Source organism: Megalobrama amblycephala, linkage group LG20, assembly GCF_018812025.1.
Source record: "Megalobrama amblycephala isolate DHTTF-2021 linkage group LG20, ASM1881202v1, whole genome shotgun sequence".
NCBI classification, from domain to species: Eukaryota; Metazoa; Chordata; class Actinopteri; order Cypriniformes; family Xenocyprididae; genus Megalobrama; species Megalobrama amblycephala.
The window spans coordinates 11,969,085-11,989,150 of NC_063063.1; the positions used below are offsets into that span (position 1 = coordinate 11,969,085).

The 20,066-nt window shown below is 36.9% G+C and overlaps 1 protein-coding gene across 2 annotated transcripts; it reads right to left on the bottom strand.

Annotated features, from left to right (window-relative positions):
- Positions 1 to 785: 785 nt before the first annotated feature.
- zc3h7bb (zinc finger CCCH-type containing 7Bb) lies at positions 786 to 19,644 on the bottom strand. Of its 2 annotated transcripts, none has more exons than XM_048169901.1 (22): positions 19,405 to 19,644; positions 18,344 to 18,404; positions 18,205 to 18,241; positions 17,896 to 18,093; positions 16,143 to 16,301; positions 14,042 to 14,122; positions 13,864 to 13,923; positions 13,684 to 13,726; positions 10,661 to 10,911; positions 10,259 to 10,559; positions 9,669 to 9,727; positions 9,450 to 9,549; positions 9,185 to 9,346; positions 8,773 to 8,978; positions 8,575 to 8,675; positions 8,257 to 8,438; positions 5,433 to 5,509; positions 5,020 to 5,285; positions 4,723 to 4,828; positions 4,207 to 4,315; positions 3,944 to 4,077; positions 786 to 3,771 (listed from the first exon to the last, which is right to left on the bottom strand). In XM_048169901.1, the coding sequence occupies exons 2-22, from the start codon at positions 18,400 to 18,402 to the stop codon at positions 3,733 to 3,735; spliced, it is 2,730 nt and encodes a 909-aa protein (XP_048025858.1). In that variant the 5' UTR covers positions 18,403 to 18,404; positions 19,405 to 19,644; the 3' UTR covers positions 786 to 3,732. The 2 variants fall into 2 exon arrangements, with proteins under 2 accessions (XP_048025858.1, XP_048025857.1); XM_048169900.1 differs by having other exon boundaries at positions 9,450 to 9,552.
- Positions 19,645 to 20,066: the final 422 nt, after the last annotated feature.

Below are 20,066 nucleotides of genomic sequence, written 5' to 3' on the forward strand. Positions count from 1 at the left end.
TAACTGACCAAATCAATATCTCAGGAGTTTAACTGACTTAATGCTATTAAAAAGTGCTCCTTTAATTTTTTTGAGCAGTGTATATGTAGTGCAGGATGAGTCATCAATATTTGTAATCCATTCCCACACTGTAAATCCTAACACTCAAAATAATTAATTGGTTTGTGTAGGACAAACTTTAGCACTTTCTTTTTCTTTCAAGTTTACAGAACTGAGGCATTTTAAGTAAATTGAACTGTTTCACTGTTTTGAGTTTTATGAACTTAAATCTTTTAATTTAGGCAAACTTAAGTTTAACTGAAACTGGGCTGGTATTTCTGTTTCCCAGCATGCTGTGCCAATGGCACTCGTAAGGGAGAGTAAATGCTAAAATGAATTATGTTTTGTTTTTTGCACAAGATTAATGTTAAGTGGGGGGTTTAGTTGTGATTAACGTTTTATGCTAATCATGATCATGGTGACAAGGGGTGCTTGCGGCTTGGTTTGAAGAGCGAGAATGTTAGATGCTTTGCTGTACTCGTTCAGCAAGTACTATACTATGCTATTGTTAACATGTTAGCAAATTGAGCATTTTCTGAATTAGCTTGTAAGTTTACACTAATAAAAATGTTTATGTTGAGGTTTCGTGATAATTTTAAGTTAAATGTATGAATGTGTACTCAAACATTTCAAGTTAGGAACAACTAAAATGAATGAGCTAACACATGTTGGAAGTCACAACTTGGAAGTTTGATTTAACAACGTCTTTAAAAGGAATTAAATAAAATGCAATAAAATAATACACATTTTCTAAAACAGTCTATTTATTGTTAAACACTTTCATGAGATTTGGTCCACTGTGATCAATATATCACTTCCAACCAGGGAGAAAAAGGAGAAACCAAACAAACAAATGTAAAAATACAGTACAAAAAGAGGCATTGTTGTTTTACCTTTTCATTTTTTCAAACCCCTGATTTTTACTGGTTATCTATGCAGGTGAAAAATAAAGCCATCTTAACAGAAATGTCTCAACCAATATAATCCAACATTTGCTAAATCCCATATTGTCTTTTTAGGCTGAACATGGATTGTGATGAACATATTTCTGTTTTATACTCCATCCAGAAAGTATGAAAAACAAAGGTCATTTTAAAATGGGCAATCTTCCTTGGTTTCCATCCAGAAAGCCCAGAACGTTCCAGTTCTGTGATAAAATAAACTCAAGTGGAAAATGAGGATGACCATTACTGCAGCCTTCAGATAATCAATGGCCAGCAGTACTAACCCTTTGATATGAATATGAATATGAATGATTGCCAACTCCATCCCATATTTGAGCAAGAGAGACTGTTAACAGAGCCTCATTGTTCTCAGGTTGTGTTCCTCTTTATCTCTACGGTTATGCACACTACCTCAGCTCTGCCATGATCTAGCATGATCATGCTCCTCAGAATATTTTAAACGCGAGTTACGTGCAAAACCATTGTCAGAGAACAATTACGATACACTTCCCTCCCCTATTTCCTTAAACAAGTTGCCTAACGGTGTATATATATCATTATACTGAAAGAGTAGGATTATTTGTTAAGGTATTTATAATCGTATATAAATGTATAAGGCGCTATGCAGACAAACATAAATATCCATGTATGCTTTGTGTTCCGGCACAGTATAGCGCTGTGAGAATCTAATAAAACAATCAGGAATATGGTGCAGAGGGAATTTGCTAAGGCATGTAGTTTTTTTTTTTTAAAGATGTCTCTTTACTACAACCACTTTATAAACCCTCTTAAAAGAGATCCAAAGTTTCAGAAAACTAACTAAACCAGCAAAAGCATGACACACTATATGTTAATGGTGTCGCTTGCTTTTCATTGTGTTTAGGTTGAAGAAAAAAGACAGATAACAACCCTAGGATCTCAATTCCTCTATTCTGGACAGCTCACCTAAGCATACATGGACATAATTCACTGTTAAGTATTATATTCATACATGGATACATATATTTAAAGTGTTATACATAGCAATTAACATATACATATATCAATAGCATATAGGAAGATAGAAGTAGTCATAATGACAATCAATATCATCAATGTCATCATCATAATAATAGCAGTAGTAATAATATGATCCCTCGGTAAAGCGTACTAGGTCACTCCAGAACGTCCCTCTCAATCTCCACACCAGCTGGAATCTGCTACCAGGCCCAAATCTGCTCCTTCACATGTCATTTAAACCCCTGAAGTTCAATGCAACAAGGTACAAACTTGATTCTTTTCTCTCTTTTTTTTAAACAACAAACCATTTTCAGGAATTTATAGGCAGTTTGGGGCAGCAGATTCTCATCTAGACCTCACAAAACAGACACTTCTGTAGTGACTCATAAGAAAAAAAAACACTAACCATCTAATCAGCAATACATGTCATATAGCATAGCTTAATAACAAGAAGTTCTATGTAATCAATACAAGGTAAGGTTATACTTAATTAAGCTTAACTGCTAAGTTATCAATAATCATTAGTAGTATGCCAATATAGTAGATATATTTGTGTGTGTGTTTGTGTATATATATTTATATATATATCATGTCCACTGAAAGTAAGGACAAGGCATACTAAGGGTAGCACTGCATGTCTTAACAGTATATTTTGAATACAACTAGGCATAGGCAGGGCAAGTAGAACTCTTTTGCCTATTTTCCTGCTAATGTGTCTCCGTTCATGCTCCTAATATGAAACTTTAAACGAATTAGCAACTAGCCCGTGTTGAACTGTGGCGAACAGGAGTTTCCAAGTAGCATGTTTAGGTTTTATAGATTACGCACTTAAAATCCCAATCTAATAGCTCGAACGAGACAAACACGGGAGCATATTTCAACCATCAATCACTCAATGCAAAAACAAAACAAAAAGTGTTTCAATCCAAATTGTCAGATCACTCCAGACTGCAAACAGCCCTCATGTGCATTCTATCCTACTCTTTATCAAGCACTGCCAAACTGTCACACAGTGCAATCCAAAAGAATGAGGAAATGAGTGCATGTCAGTGCAAGGTCTGTGACTGGCATTATGCAAGCATCCACACGGGTGTAGTTGGGGTTGTTTTTACTTACTTAGTCCATAATTAATTGCCTTGGTGTATCAAATACATTCGACATCTGAACAAATCTCAAATTTCTTGTAAATGGCCACTTTTGGCTGTACATTCAAACTCTTCTACCAATATGGCAGGAACACAGAGTTAAGCACCACTTCATAACTTCAGACAAAAATCAATCTGCCATCTGACACCACATACTTGACTGAAACATGAGTGGCCTTCATGACAGGTGCTTTGATTTGATACAGGGAGAACCAGTCAGTTTTGGGTTTGAGTTTAAAAAGCACTGTGGAAACAGATAATCAACTCCTCATAAATGTGTTTAAGGAACGTAAAAACTGCCCTTACTTGAGTTAGCTGTATAAGTACCAGTGTGCACTCACATACATGACACCCTACGAGCCTGTGCCAAGTGTCATGTCAGTGAGTGGGCGCATGTGTTTGATAATGAGTGAAATAGCATGTGGTGTGTGTATGTGGCAACAATCACTGTGTTAGTCCTATAGTCAGGCGCTCTTGCCTTGAAGGGCAACAGAGCTTCGTACTTCCCAGAGTGGCACTGAAAGAGTGGGGAAGGGCCTTAGAAGCTGATATCTGAACAGGAAGACTCATCCAGACCGCCTGTAACTGCACACTCTCGGCCCAGGTCACAGATCCCCTCCACCACCAGACATCCGTCGCCCAACCTGTCAGAAAGAACAACGATAAAGGCCCGTTCACACCACAGATGATAAGTTAAGGGATACTGATAAAAGATATATGCGGTTTAAAAACAATAAGAATAAGAGCTTTCCATTTTGAGGCCACTTAATCACACACAAAAAAAAACACAAATCATTTTCCTCTGCAGCCACCCACCATTGACTCAGAATAGTCAGTTGGCATGGCGATTTGTTTTTCCTCTGGGGGTGGAGTCATGAGGGTGCCATCTGCACGCCGGTTCTGATTGGTCAATGATAGCCACATCTCGTACATCTGTTGCATGTCTCTCACTTCACAGAAAGATACACAGCTCATGTTAAAATCATCACTAACATCACTGGACCACACCCACAAAACAGAAAATGCTTTTTTGTTAACTTAAGCTCTGAATCATTTAGTTGAAGGAAGTGGATTCTCACAGCTGTTGTTTTTCATATAGGTCCACACATCCCTCTCCTCCAAACTGTGTGCAAAAGAACAGTTCCCAATATAGTGGCACTTCTTCTGTTTCATGACATGAACACACATCTGCAAGCACAAATGGATAGATTACGTTACAACACTCAAATTTCTCAATTCATTTAGAGTAAGTAATTTTAAAATGGAAAAAATGGTCCAACAATGGTCCACAGTTCATTTGAAGCTACGTTTGCTGGACAACTCTTCCAGGGTTTAAACACTCCATATTAATGCCTCATTAAATTTGAGCTAGAAAATTAACAAAAATTGCTGAGGGGGGGCTATAACATTATAATTTCCAAAACATTATTGCCTGACACACCCAAGATTTTACTTAATTATGATAATTATGAGGGCTGGGGGCCTTAAAATCATAAGAAGAGCACTGCAGCAAAACTACAACCTGCTGAAGAACCTGACAGAACCTGTTTCTGTTTGCTGTCAACAATAATTTAATCAACAAAGGACTGACTTACATCATATTGTTGGGGATAGGTACGGGAAAAAGGCAGCGGCCGCACTACCACCCACTTTTTCTTCTCAAACGATTTCACTAGCAACACCCTGCGCTCTTTTGTCCAGCTGAAAAGAACAGACAAAGCAGAAAGAAGCATTATACCATAACACCAAGAACCATCAGCAAAGATGTGGTCTACTGTGTCTAATAAAAGCAGTCACATTACAACTGTTCCAGTAAACATTGTAGGCACGTTAATTTTTGATGAGCATCCTGGTGGTAAGATGATGCTTTTTCTTGAATAAGAAAAGCTAACCTGTGCCTGGCTTTGGCAGTGCAGTACTTCAAAGACTTGTCTGGCTCATTGACCTGGCCCTCCCTCCAACACTGTCCACACACAAACTTCATCTTCAGATTCAGGCCGCGCCCTCGACCGCATCCTACAAGTCCTCCTCCACCTCCTCCCCCTGTGCTTCCGCCACCGATGCAGTCTCCTCCCACCCCTCCAGAGACCACAGCGCTGCCGCTGACAGCACTGCTGTTACTGCTGCTCCCGCTGGGCTGGTGTGGCCCGAGCATGGGCTGAAGATGGCGGTGAAGAAAGAAAGATTTGTTTTGTAAATCAGACTAACAAAAAACCAACAAAAAGCAATCAAATGAAAGGACTAGATTTCAGCAATGATGAGCATTTGTGAGACAGCACAGTGGCGTTCTTTGTCAAAGCCTCACCTTCTGTCTCTGTGCATTCTGTTCCAATCGGTGCCAGTGTCTCTTTGACTCCTGCACCATCTCCTCATGGGTAATGCCTGACAGGTAAGAAATAAGCATAAACAACAAAAAAAAAAAATCATCATGCAGCTTATTTTTACTCTCAGCTTTCAATTGTCTGAATCAAAGACAAGTGATAAACCGGGGCATGGGGCAAAAGCGGCACCGAAAGTGATAGTAATGCCCTACACTACAAAAAGTTTGGGTTTGGTAAGATTTTTTTTTTTTTTTTGGTTTTAAAAGTATCATATGATCATGAGGACATTTATTTGTTTAAAAATACAGTAAAATCAGTAATATTGTAAAATATTGTCACAATTAGGGCTGGACGACGAATCGAAAAGTAATCGAAACCGAAATTCAGATCCTCTAACCAACATAATTTTCCCATGTCGGTTATTTTGGGTTTTTAATCCTGTTAATACTTTCCCCTTAAAAACATACTACCGCGTGTAGTCACCTGACTCCACCCCGTCCAGTCTGCGGCATGGAAGCAACACAGAGGTGAACTCAAACGCTGAGTCAACACACACAGACAGTGAGCCACTTTCACTTCACTAAAATATGTCAAATCTATGTGTTTTAAGGCCTGCCAGTTTGGACATTCAAGTGATTTTATTTAGACTATTGGATGTGTATTATTATATTGAGCTACTTGCGCTGATGCATTGTGGCACACAAACACTCATACAGACAGTAGCTGCACATCACGTGAAGATTGCGCGCACAGAGAGGAGCGCAGAAACTCGTTGTCAACGTGGTCTTGTGATTTATCACTAAAGTACCTTAGAAACCCAAAAGTTATAGCATATATTTTCTACTTTTGAAGTAACTACTTACAACCCACAGCTTCACAATTAATAGAGAGACTAATTTACACAAGCAATCACTCATTAACGCATTCAAATAAATGTACTGGTACTGTGCAAATTTATCTGTATCTGATTTACAACAAGCAGGAATCTGTAAGAAATGCTATGAACCATAGATAAAATAACTGCTGAAAGTGAGCCGTTATGTCAGAGCACTCTTTCATTAGGAAAAAAATATAATAGTCAAGCACATTTACAGTACAAACCTTGTCAGTGAACTATGAGGCCTGGGGGGGAAATCGTTCATTAATTGTAATTGAGGTAAAATGTTCAATTAATCAAGAAATTGATTTCAGGTCATATCATTCAGCCCTAATAACAATTTACCAATATTTTTATTCACATATAAACATCGATCAGCGAGCAGACCTCACTGGTTCTTGTGGAAGCTCAAACATGCTGCATAACACACAAGAATGAACCTCATTCGTTCTCGCACGTCAAGGAAGAATGACTGAGCTTCCGTTTGTCATAACTGATGTGTGCGTTGATAAATGTTTATATGTGAATAAAAGCCTAAATTAAATCTGTGGAGCATATAAAGTGATTGAGTCTCTTCAGAAAATTTGGACTAAACCAATTCTTATGGATTAGTTTTACAATCTCTTGAACTTTTTGAAGTGTCAAAGTGGTAGTTGTGTAGACCGTCAATGGAGGCACAGATATATATATATATATATATATATATATATATATATATATATATATATATATATATATATATATATATATATATATATATATATATATATATATATATATATATATATATATATATATATATACACACACACACATATACATATTAAGACTGCAAGCTAACTAAAGACGACCAATTGAGCTTATTCACTGTAATTTACAATTATTTCCCCACTGACAAGTTGTGTTTATTCAGAAGAAGTGTGCAGAAAGAAGTGGGAGAGTCTGGGACACATAAAGGAGCGGGAGAGCCCCTCTCATGACGCGAATTCATGTCTGTTGTGAAGGGATTTTCATGCGCGAATGAAGCGAGTAAACTCAATATGTCCAAGCGTCCATCTACGCGCGAATAGCATGTTTTATTTGCGCAAGTCGCGTCTGGTGCGAACGCAGCATATGATTTCATCAAAAATATTCTTCATCGACAATAACTTCACAAAGGTTCACCCAAAAATTTAAATTCTGAAATGGAATATGACTTACTCACCCTCATGTTGACATATCAATGAAATCCAAGAGTTTTTTATCTTCATTAGAAAGCAACAAAATAACCACATTCAAGGTCCAGAAAAGTAGTAAAAACATCATTAAAATTGTCAACATGACTACAGTGGTTCAACCTTAATGTTATGAAGCAACGAGAATACTTTTTGTGAGTGAAAACAAAAAAATAACACCTAGATTCAACAGGCTCAGTTTTAGCCGGCTCCTGCGTCAGCATCACACTCATGTGTCGTGCTACTCACGTGTACAGCGTCAGCCGATAATAAGTCAGCGTTCTGACATAGAACCTGGAAGAGCTGCAACGTAAACACCATAGGAGAATGACGGGAGAGATGAATTTGTTGAATAAAGTCGTTATTTTTGTTTGGTTTTTGCGCACAAAAAGAATAGGTATTCTCGTCGCTTCATAACATTAAGGTTGAACCACTGTAGTCACATTATTTTAATGATGTTTTTACTACTTTTCTGGACCTTGAATGTGGTAAATTCGTTGCTTTCTATTGAGGATAAAAAAAACTTCTAGGATTTCATTAAAAAATATCTTCATTTGTGTTCCGAAGATGAACGAAGGTCTTACGGGTGTGGAACGACATGAGGGTGAGTTCTTAATGACAGAAATTTCATTTTTGCGTGAACTAACCCTTTAATAAGTATAATAAGGCAAAACAGTGTGCATGCTTACAAATATTATTATAGCATGTCTTATGTACCTGTGTCCTGCTGAAGCACCCAACATTTGAGTTCTATGACTGAATGTGCAAAGGAGCAACTGTCCTCCCGCTGGCAGCCATATCGCACCTCATGGCGGCACACGTCAAACTGGCAGAGTGGGTGAAGAGGGCGTACTTTACTGTAGCGCACGTTTGCTGAGCGAACCACGTGCACCAGGCACCTGTCCGGATAGATGCCATTATAAGAGACAAACATATGAGAGGAGATATAACGCAATGGCCACTTTAGTGCTGCAAAATCATATTAGTGATCCAAGTCGCAATAAAAATGACAGAAGTTGGGAGACGATGACTCACTTGTTATCGTCAAAGGGATGTCGTGCAGTGAGGTTGGAGCACACAGCGAGATTCTCTTTGCTTCGCTTGCTAATGATACGAGGCTTACTGTCAAAACATTCCTATAGGAAAGCAGGGGCTAGATTAACAACTTAGCCTTTCTAAACAAGAATCATTTCTAGGTATGAGACAAGTATTAAATATGAAGGCACACATTACCTCACAGAGGAACATAAACATGCCCATATGGAGCTGAAGGAGACGGGTGACACTGAGGGCCCTTCGTTCATTGGTGCCCAGAGGGTCAAATAGAAGCTCACGACTTAGAGCTCCCTTCCTCTCTTGGGTCCACACATCTATCTCCTCCTGGCAATAGGCAAAAGTGCAGTTTTCACCATACTGGCACTCCTGACGCTCTTGTACCTCTGGAAAAACAGAATGATGACAAAAAAACAAAACAAAAAAACAATCATTATTAATTATGCATTAATATAATGTATATATTTTTGTAAAGCAACATTAATTAGAAATTACTATATATTTTTTTTAATGGGAAATAAAAAATCTGACATTACTGATAACAAAACCAACACTGACATAAATAATATACATAATAAACACAGAGCCATACCTTTGCAGAGAACAAACGCCCCAAGAAAGTTATTACGAGCTGGACGGGGTCGCACCCTTTTCCAGGTGGGGTCGTCTGAGGATTTGAGGCGACAGAGCAGCACATCTCTCTTGCAGCGATGCGCTGCATCAGGCTGATAATGGTAGTCCATGACCCGAGGCCCTAATTAAGTAAAGATACACCTCTTTTAGACAGGTATAGCATGTTTAGGAATGGTTCCGATATGTAACTCTTTTTTCATATCACACATTAAGGGGTGCAGTACCTATGCGACTGTAGCAAGCATTACAGGCCTGTCTGAACTCGTGTGTTGCAGCCAAAGGGTTTCGTGACAGCAGAGAAAGGTTGGTACCAACTGGGCCATTCTGCTGGAAGCAAAGGACAGTTCTCTGACCAGGTGATTTTGAACCATTTTTACGAACATTTAAAGAAATTTATGTTGAGTTCAAGGGTAAGACTGAAGAACAGAGCAGTTAACACTCACTGGACTGGCAGCATTATGATTACGCAAACTGGGGATGAAACTGTGAGAAATTCGTCCACCTAAGATTTGTAAGGAAAGGAACGTTAATAGGATAAAAATGCTCAAGTTATCAATATCAAATTATCATCATGTCAAGACATTTTCTACATTATTTAAATACAGATACACTAACTTTCAAAAGTTTAGCGTCAGTAAGATTTTTTTGTGTTTTTGAAAGAAGTCTCTTATGCTCACCAAGGCTGCATTAATTCGATCAAATACAGTAAAAACAGAAACATATTTATTGGAGCCAATAACCTTGTGGGCAGCGCTGACATGTAGCATTTTCAGCAGCCATTACTCCAGTATTCAGTGAAACATAAACCTTCATAAATCATTTTAATATTGTGATTTGTTGTTCAAAAAAAAAAAAAAAAATCTTATTATTAATGTTGATAACAGATTAATAATATAGTGTTATAAATGCCTTTACTGTCACTTTTGATCAAGTTAATGCATCCTTACTCACTAAAAGTATGAATTTCTTTCAGAAACTTTTTTCCAAACTTTTGAACAGTAGTATCACACACCAAGTCAGTTAAGACACTCACCAGGAAGTGTGTACTCAGAGAGGGAATCCAGTCCTCCTGTGCTCAGTGATCCAGACCCGCCCTTCCCTGCAGTGTCTCCAGCCCCAGAGCTGAAGGAGCCAAGGGTGTCCATCGTCTGGGAAGAGGCTTCACTTTGACCTAGCACTGAGAAGGGCTCCAGTGGGGGAAGCGGACTGACAGCAGAGTTGAAAAATGGAGTCGTCAGCTGACCCGAGGAGGCTGGGAGGCCCGGAGAGTATGGGGGTCTCAAACCCACAGCAGTGTTTGGTAGGTTAGTGGGAATGGCCCCCTGAACTGGGTTCTGATGGAGAGAAGTAAATATTAGGTACTTTTACACTGATCAATTCAGTATTGAGTGAAAAAGTCCAACTGTCCCTCCCTGCAGCTCTCCATTACACTCACCACGCTGACCTCAGCTCCTTTGGGAATACTTTCCAGCAAGGTATCCAGACACGAGGTGTCCTCATTCATCACACATTCTCCCATGTGTTCAGATACAGGCACAGAGTATGGCACCCGCCCTGACGGCTCCTGACTTGGGCTTTCTGGCATGTCTTGGGGCACAACAGGGTTCTGTGAGGGAATCTGTGGGTCATCGCTGACTGGGATTGGTGTGGCCAGAGGGGCAGGGATGCATTGGGCACTTGTTAAGTCTGTGGGATAAACAGATGAATAAACTGACTCACCTATTCATACAGTTGTAAGAAAAAGTATGTGAACCACTTGCAGAATCTGTGAAAATGTGAAACATTTTAACAAAATAAGAGAGATCATACAAAATGGTTCACATACTTTTGAATGGGGCCATTTGAATAAATTCAGCTTTTTTTTTTTTCTTGTGGACTATATGTTAACATTTTTATGTAAAATATCTTACTCAGGACAGTACTAAACAAAAAATAACATGCATTCTGTATGATCTCTCTTATTTTGTTAAAATTTTTCACATTTTCACAGATTCTGCAAGTGGTTCACATACTTTTTCTTACAACTGTATATGCTTAATAATTAATATATTTATAAAGTAATAGATTTTTAATCATAATTTTAAATGCTATAGGGTCATTCCATGTTACATCAACCAAATTTCAGCATCATTTTATTTTCACAGATATTGGTAGGTCTATTAGTAAAATCTGTTGACTTCAGAAATCTTTGTTGCATTATATGCCAATGGTGACAAAAAAAACCCCAAAAAAAAAAAACAACGCACTTGTTTTTTTTGTATCAGTATCGTAACTACGTTACCGCATTATACTTCTTAAGTTAAATACATGCAAACTTTGGAAAAAAAAAATTTTTGCACTCAGATGTTATATGCAATTGTTTTCATAGATATAAACAAGATACAGTTCTAGTTTCAGTATTATTTGTTCTTCAGACATTCTTACAGTATCAGTATCAGCTGAAAAGTTATGCACATTTGGTTTTCAACCATTTAAAATGGGTAAAATTCAATCATTTGGACATGAAGTCGCGTTGAGATTCCCATTTCTATGGGACTGAACCATACAGGGTCTTACAAATGAGGATTACAAAATAAAATTTTATTAAGAATGAGAATCTAGAAGGATAAAGTATCTGTAATACTTTTTGTGTTACAGACCAGCAAACTTTGGAAAAATAACATTTATGGCACTCCAGACAGGTATGTTCTATCTATGTGTTGATAGAAAAAAAAAAACGAGATACATTTCTAGTTTCAGCATTATTTGTTCTTCAGCTGTTTCTTTTTAAAAGAAAAAAAGTATCAACTGTATGCAAAGTGACCCACATTTAGTGTTTGACCACTAAAAATGTGTACAATTTACCTATTTACTTATGGAGCCACACTGAATTCCCCATATCTCTGGAAATGAACTATATTGGGCATTAAAAATGTAATATACCAAAAGAAAAGTTTGTTAAGAACCAGAATCTAAAAGCATATTAAGTTATCTTTAACAGTTCTTGAGTTCCAGGTATGTAAACTTCAGGCAAAAAACAAGAAGTGTGTTTTCCTATTTTTGAACTGTCACCAAGGGCATATAATGCAACAAAGATAGCTAAAGTCAACAGATTTTAGTAAAAGAATGATCAATCTCTGTGTAAAAAAAAAAAAAATGATGCTGCCATCTTTCTAAAGTCATTTTACCCCCCTGTAATCTCCAAATCTCAGGTGAAAATTGTCATTTTCTTCATTTATGTATTTCTTTTCACCAGAAAAAAAAAAAAATATCAAAATCAACATTTTTAGCCAGGGACATCTGGTTGAGTTGACACGGAATAACCACATATGTATGTATTAGTGGTGCAACGGATCACAAAACTCACAGTTCGGATCATATTACGGTTTTTGAGTCACGGATCAGATCTTTTTTCGGATCAGCAAAAAGTTCAAACATTATTAAAGACAAGTAAACAGTCAGTAAAAAACAAGAATTACAAATACACTAATTATTGCAAGCATAGATAAATACAATATAACAAAATTACAAATAAAGTACTAATGAAATGTAAAAAAACACTGCATAGTGTTCACTGTATACATTAAATATAGATTAATCTTTGTTAAAGCTGTCTTTTGATGTTTAACATTATTAACAAACAGCAGCAGGTATTTATAGGCTGCTGTCACTCAGCTAATGCACAGATCCAATATAATAGTACACATCCGATTTCTTTCTGTTTACATTCACTTAAAGCAGAACTCAGTAAGATTTGCGAAGCTCCCCCTACAGTTTCCTTCAGTGAATCACACGGTCGTAAATACTCCAAGCGCAGCTCTGGACTACAACGACTACAACGACTACAACGCTCGCCAGTGCAGTTGTTTTGCAAATACAGTTAAAGAAAGAGGAGGTGGGTAATTTGCAAATACAGTACACTCGATGGCGGTGGGTAATTTTCGAAATTGTCTTATAAAGTCATAATATACATTGTTTTTGAATTACCGTAAAGCATTTTGTCACTCTCGCGTGAACGTGAACATGAGGCGAGATTGTTTCGGGTCGGTGCAGCTCAAGTTGCAAGTGCTGTATTCTGGCATAGACGTGCCAGAGGGGGTTAGTGCTCGCCTCAAACACACCACTACAAGTCAATTAACCATCTTAAGGACTTAGAAAACTATTTATGAAGGTAAAAAAAGTTACTTAGTTCTGCTTTAAGACATATGCGACTGTGTTTATGAGAATACTAGCCAAGACAGGCATTTTGACATAATTTTGTATGTATATATCCATTCAAGCACAAGAAGACGTGAAAGAGAAATCGATTTTGTGCGCACGATTTTGAGTGCTCTTCTTGCCCTGGAATGTTTTAAAATCACTTGAATGTATAAATTGGCAAGACAAAAAAAAAAACATACTAATGATAAACTGTCACTCTCTGATGGTTAAACTACGATCCGTTACACCCCTAGTATGTATGTGCTATATATAAAATACCTGATCCAATATCAGTCAAAGACTCAAGACCATTTGAGGAGGTCTGAAAAGAAAGAGCAAGGAGGTTTGTTAATTTAATCCAAACCATGCAATTCTCATTTGTACAAAATAGCTTTTATTTTATAAACCAATTTTATACTATATTTAACTACTTTATTGACCAATTGTTATAAAACTTGCCTCCCCTGTATGAGAATTAGTTTCTCCATTGCTGTCTCCCCCAGATGTTGTAGAATCAAGCTGAAACAAAAAAAGTGCCATGTTAGGACAAGTATAAAATTATATAAATATAAAAATTATATAAAATTAGAAAATTATCACTATTTAAAACTAATATCATTTAATCTAAAAGACAAACCTGAGGGCTGACATATGCTTTGCGTATTTTCAAACCAAGTTTGTTAGCTAGATCCTGAGCAAGCTCACTGACTTGCCTGTCCTGTGTAAAATAAAGTAAGCAAACAATGTTGTTAGATGAGCATTACATGAATTTTGCAAAATAAAGCATAAACATTTCTAACTGCATATTTTATACATATATGTATATACACTAATATACAAAAGTTTGGGGTCAGTAAGATTTCTTTAATTTGAGGGAAAATTGAGAAAAGTCTTATGCTCAGTAAGGCTACATTTATTTGATCAAAAATACAGTAAAAATAGCAACATCAACAGTAAAACAGTAAAGGTTAAAGGGTTAGTTCACCCAAAAATGAAAATTATGTCATTAATGACTCACCCTCATGTCATTCCAAACCCGTAAGACCTCCGTTCATCTTCGGAACACAGTTTAAGATATTTTAGATTTAGTCCGAGAGCTTTCTGTCCCTCCATTGAAAGTGTATGTACATCTAAAATACATTTTGGTCCAAAAATAACAAAAACTACGACTTTATTCAGCATTGTCTTCTCTTCCGGGTCTGTGTATATCCACAGTGACGCTGCGCTTCTTCTTCTACGGCGGTTGGCATCCAGCTTATTGGTGCATTACCGCCCCCTTCTGCTCCGGACAGTGACGCTGCTGACGTGTTATCTGGTGCGCCCGAGCTTCGTTTACAGTCTGAGGGAGATGCACGCTGTATTCAAGCTATTCTACATTGTTTGTATTTTGGTATTGCTATATTTTTTAAAATGGTGTGTAGGTGTGCATGTTGCAGATGTCCTAATCGCGTCACAGCCCGGAGCAGAAGGGGGCGGTAATGCACCAATAAGCTGGATGCCAACAGCCGTACAAGAAGAAGCAGCGTCACTGTGGATATACACAGACCCAGAAGAGAAGACAATGCTGAATAAAGTCGTATTTTTTGTTATTTTTGGACCAAAATGTATTTTAGATGCTTCAAAAACTTCTAACTAACCCACTGATGTCACATGGACTACCTTTCTGGACAGGGACAGTGCACCGTACCTACACTTTCAATGGAGGGACAGAAAGCTGTCGGACTAAATCTAAAATATCTTAAACTGTCTTACGGGTTTGGAACGACATGAGGGTGAGTCATTAATGACATAATTTTCATTTCTGGGTGAACTAACCCTTTAAATATTACCATTTAAAATAACTTTTCAATGTTAATATATTTTAAAAATGTATTTTATTCCTGTCAAGGCAAAGCTGACTTTACAGCAGCCGTTACTCCAGTCTTCAGTAGATATATTTCCATCCACCTATTTTTATACGCCAAAAAACAAACAAACAAACAAAAATGCTAGATGGAAATGGCAAGATGACCATAAATTCTAAAAATATGTCTTGATGTGCATCAAAAAAAAGTCACGCGACTGCACAATGGGACAGCGGTAAATGGACTAACCAGCAGACCGATCTCGATGCACAGCATCTGAAATGTTCTTTTGGTCATTCTGTTGTTGTCAAAGTGGTTTGGTTTAACTACCTCCCAGTACTGTCTTACATGACTGCGTTTCCAAACAGTAGGCATCCTCCTGCACGCTCTGAGGTGCAAGTAATTTACTATATACAACAAAGAGCAACAGTGGCTTCTCTTTCTGCAACAACTTACATTTTTCCTATTGATATTTGGTGCCAGTTATCAGGAAGTGACTATTTTGATCTCTTGAATCACTGGATAGAAACAGTGCTTTATTCACAAATGTTTTATGCGATATTCCAATTTTGCACACAAGTTAAATTCACAGTTTTGGATGGATCCATACCTAGTGTCACAAGAACCTTGACAAATCATTTAAATATGCTGAAGCTCAAATCTAAAGAAGCATTACTTGATATTATCAATGCTGAAAACAGTGCGGCTTAAGAAATAGAAATCTTATGTACCATTATAAATGTCTTTACTGTCACTTTTAATCAATTTAACGCATCCTTGCTGAAAAGAACTTATTTAAAAAAAAATTTAATGACCCCAAACTTTTACACATTAGTGAATAAAAAATATAAACTGCAGATCAATGTTCCATTGCTTCTGCATATGAATACATACGTGAGGAGCAGTTAATAGGCATCCAGTGCCACACTCATAAGCCTCTCTGAGTCGGCCCAGCTCCCTCAGACAAAGTGCCTTTCTGTAGAGTGCCCTGCGACTGCCCTCCGACACACACAGTGCGCTGTCACAGTCCTGCACTCCTCGCTCATACTCTCCCTAAACGTAAAAGACAACAGAAGAGTTTGATTTGCAGAAAAATTCTGTACTGCATGATAATTTGCACATACTGAATTCAAGAGGGGAACCATCAGGGCCCTCAGAGAGGGCCTAAACTAATGTAAAAAAAAAACAAAAAAACACAAATTTTTAATAATAGTTTAAAAAGTAAAAAAAAAAAACAATAAAAAAAGTCATTATTGTTACTTTTGGAATTCATAAATTGACAATAAACATCTAAATCTTTTTGAGAAAATAAACCCTAAAAATATGCAGATTCAGTCCGTGTTGTGTAGATGCCCATATTAGAATTTTTCCGCCTAATGCTTTCAGTTCTCCAATTGGAGGTCCAGCTATGAAATTACAGAGGGCCAGCAATAGCAAGTCAGTGAGAGACTAATTTCAAAATACAGGAAAATTGACCAAACATATTGTCCATCTAAATGGGTGGGGTCTAAGTTTATGACATGTTCCGCTGTGGGGAACCACGATCTGGAAAAAAAAACGCTGATAAAATAGCTAGCGTTATTCACTATGGAAAACTTAAATACGGTCAGTGAAGAGGACATTGTTGCAAATTTATTATCCACGCCGTTTTCAAGATTAACTGTTAAAAAAAAGCTGTAGTAAATCGGCAAAGGAAGAACTACACCAGAGCTTAATTTGGTGCAGAAAGCCAAAGCTTTTGAAAGCATTTCAACCCAATGCAACCATATTATAAGTGATACCCCTAGATCACAGCATCAACCAAGAAGCTAAAGCTTTACTACTGGAATTGTCTGCTTTTTTGGGTAAGCCATTTAAAATCTATAGGTCATGTGCCAACAGATTTTATTCTTGATTTTATTCTTTATTCATTTTGCAGAATTACTGGTCGATCTGACAATTTACCATCTCAGCGACTATTATGCACATTTGCTGTAATTCTGCATAATAGTTCAATTTTTTTTCCAAACCTTAAGTTTAATACAGTCTGGTTACATTCATTTAATGGCTGCTGTGAAAATGCCACAATCACTGTTCAATGTCTTTTATACAAAGTGTCTGTGCTTGACATTAAATTTTGTTGGTTTTGTATGTCATATGTTTTGCAACCCAGCCAGTTGTCACCATATTCTGCTGAAATGCACACACCGATTGTGTGATGTTTGTTTGTTTGTTTATTAAGTTTTTGCGCCATGTTAGCATCATGGCTATTTACATGGCAAACAAAAAGGTCAGTATCATCCATAAAATTTACATTATTATATAAAACATTTCAACTTAACATAAGATAGAAAATCTAAAATACATGCAGGTGATACATTTTGAAATATTCCATGCAAGCAAGTTTCTGAATAAAAACGTTTATAGCAGCATCATAAAAATTACAATTCAACAGAATATCCAATTGTGTGATGATGCAGTTATTTGTAATTGACGATTTGAGGATAATGAGGATTTATTACGTTTTGTTTTATTTTGGTGATAACTCTCAAGCTCACTGTGCTGAATGCTTGTTGCATTTCTTGTCAAAGGTAACTTTTGCAGTACTATTTAAACGACAGATATAAATGTCACCCAATTGTCAAATAAAAATCTTATGCAGACTTACCAGACTATAATGTGCAGCTGCCCGGTTCACATAAAGACTCTCTAACAACTCAGGAGGAATGACCAGTGCTTCAGACTGAGCATAGCGAGCTACATTCACACCCTCGCCATAATGGACTGCTGCCTGTCTCCACTCTCCATCACGATACACTGCATTACCTTCATCCAGCAAATTACAAACTAGCTGAGTCAGGAATGCCTGCAGAAGAAAGGAAGAGACTTTTCATTTAAATTAAGATCATGAAATTCAATAAATATGAATTGTCTAGGTGGGGCATTTTTCTTCAGAGATATTACATCTTAATCATACCTCATATCCTTCAGGTTCAGGGAAAGGCAAAGATGACCTATGGCAAAAAGACAAATACATTTAGCAATTTTGGAATGATAAACACATCAACATAGAGCAGAAGAGAAGAAAAGAGCAGCACAAAAATCTACAAACTTACTGAATGAATCCCAAAGCTTTCTGAATTTCTTCCTTACGCTTCTGTCGTTCTGGATCCATATCTGTAACCCATCACAAAAAGAACAAATAACCATTATGAGGGGGAAAATGTATGGTATAACAAAATAAAAAAATACGTTTTGTAGGGACAAAACATACAATTACCATGTGGTGTTATAAAACCCAAAAGACAAAATGTTACGTGAAAACATTCCAGTTATATGTGTTTTCATCATTCTAATTAGCAAGTGAATCATTAAGCATTAATTAGTCACGAAAAGACAAAAGACAATAACTTTTATCGACTTAATTATGCACAACGATGGCAACTAAAACATAATTATATGCACAAACAGTATCTATTACAGAAATATAATGTCTAAGGCCTAAAATATGAGAGAAGCAAGTAAGAGCACATCCCCGAGCTCGCCTAAGAAAAACACCCACCAAACGCAACTCTCTCCGGACTTCAGATATCAAAAACAACTAACTCCAATCCTTCAGCGATACTTGAAACACTCCTCAGTATAATTTAGAATATATAACACATTTTTACCGACTTAACGTTGAAAGGAACTGTCAAAGTAACACATTAATGAGAAAGTTAACTTGCACGGGCTTCGGGTTAGCTTTAATGCTAGCTAGCGCTCGGCTAACCCGCTAATGCTGTCAACTTCAGGTTTGTTTACACCGATTAATATCAATGACGAGTTTTATATACAGGCACAAAACAGTACCAACAAACATCTAAAACATATTTCCAGAGTTTAATATTTTATAATTAAATTCTAACGGACGTTTTCTGCGGCGTATCGTATAAAAATCTCTTTACAATTCTCCTGGTAGCCAATTAGCAAGCTACGTTTGCCGAACTGCTGCAGCGAGGTCGCGTCTAAAGAATTCTTTACCTTAGTAATTATTATTTTAAAACACCACAGGATAAAATGAAAACTAGAATATTAAAACTTTATTGTTAATGTTAAATACAAGTTAGTCTTCATTTCAAAAATCGGCTAAGTAGCAAGCTAAAACAGAGGCTTGCTGGGAGGACAGTCAACCCACCTAAGACTTAAGATCTTCTCTTCAACCAGGAACTGTTTGTTAAAGAAATAAATTCCTTGAAATGTCAGGTAAAAGGTTTGGGTGTTTCATTCCTTCAAAACCATACTTTTAATTCATTCGCCTGCCCCAAATTAACGGACAGAACATGTGCGCCTTAAGTTGCGCTCAAGTTTAACTAAACCGTCCAGACTGTGAGGTCCTAAAGGCTGCAAGGCAGAGAGATGGATCTTTTTTTGTTCAAAGTGGAGCATTCAGCCACTAGGGGCATGGGTGTTTTTTTGTTTGTTTGTTTTTTACAAAAAAACTTGACAACTCTTTCATAAAGCAAACCTCTTTTGCTTTTATTAAAAAAAATAATGAAAAATAAATCTGTTAATTGTCGGCCCGTTTTGATAGTTAATTTAATTCAGGTACGTCTGTCAGTATCTGGTTTGAAGAGCTTTTGTTTATATAGATTTAATAGTAATATTATATATTTATATCATACTTTTTATAATTTATGTTATATGGAAGTATTGTGTTAAATCATTTAAATAAAATTTAGGAATATCACATGAATATTTATTATTATTATTAATAAAGCCTCCTAGCTTACTGGGAAGGCTTCTCAAGAATGTTTATAATGTACTGAATCAAAGCCGTGTTGTTTTTCGAAAATTTAC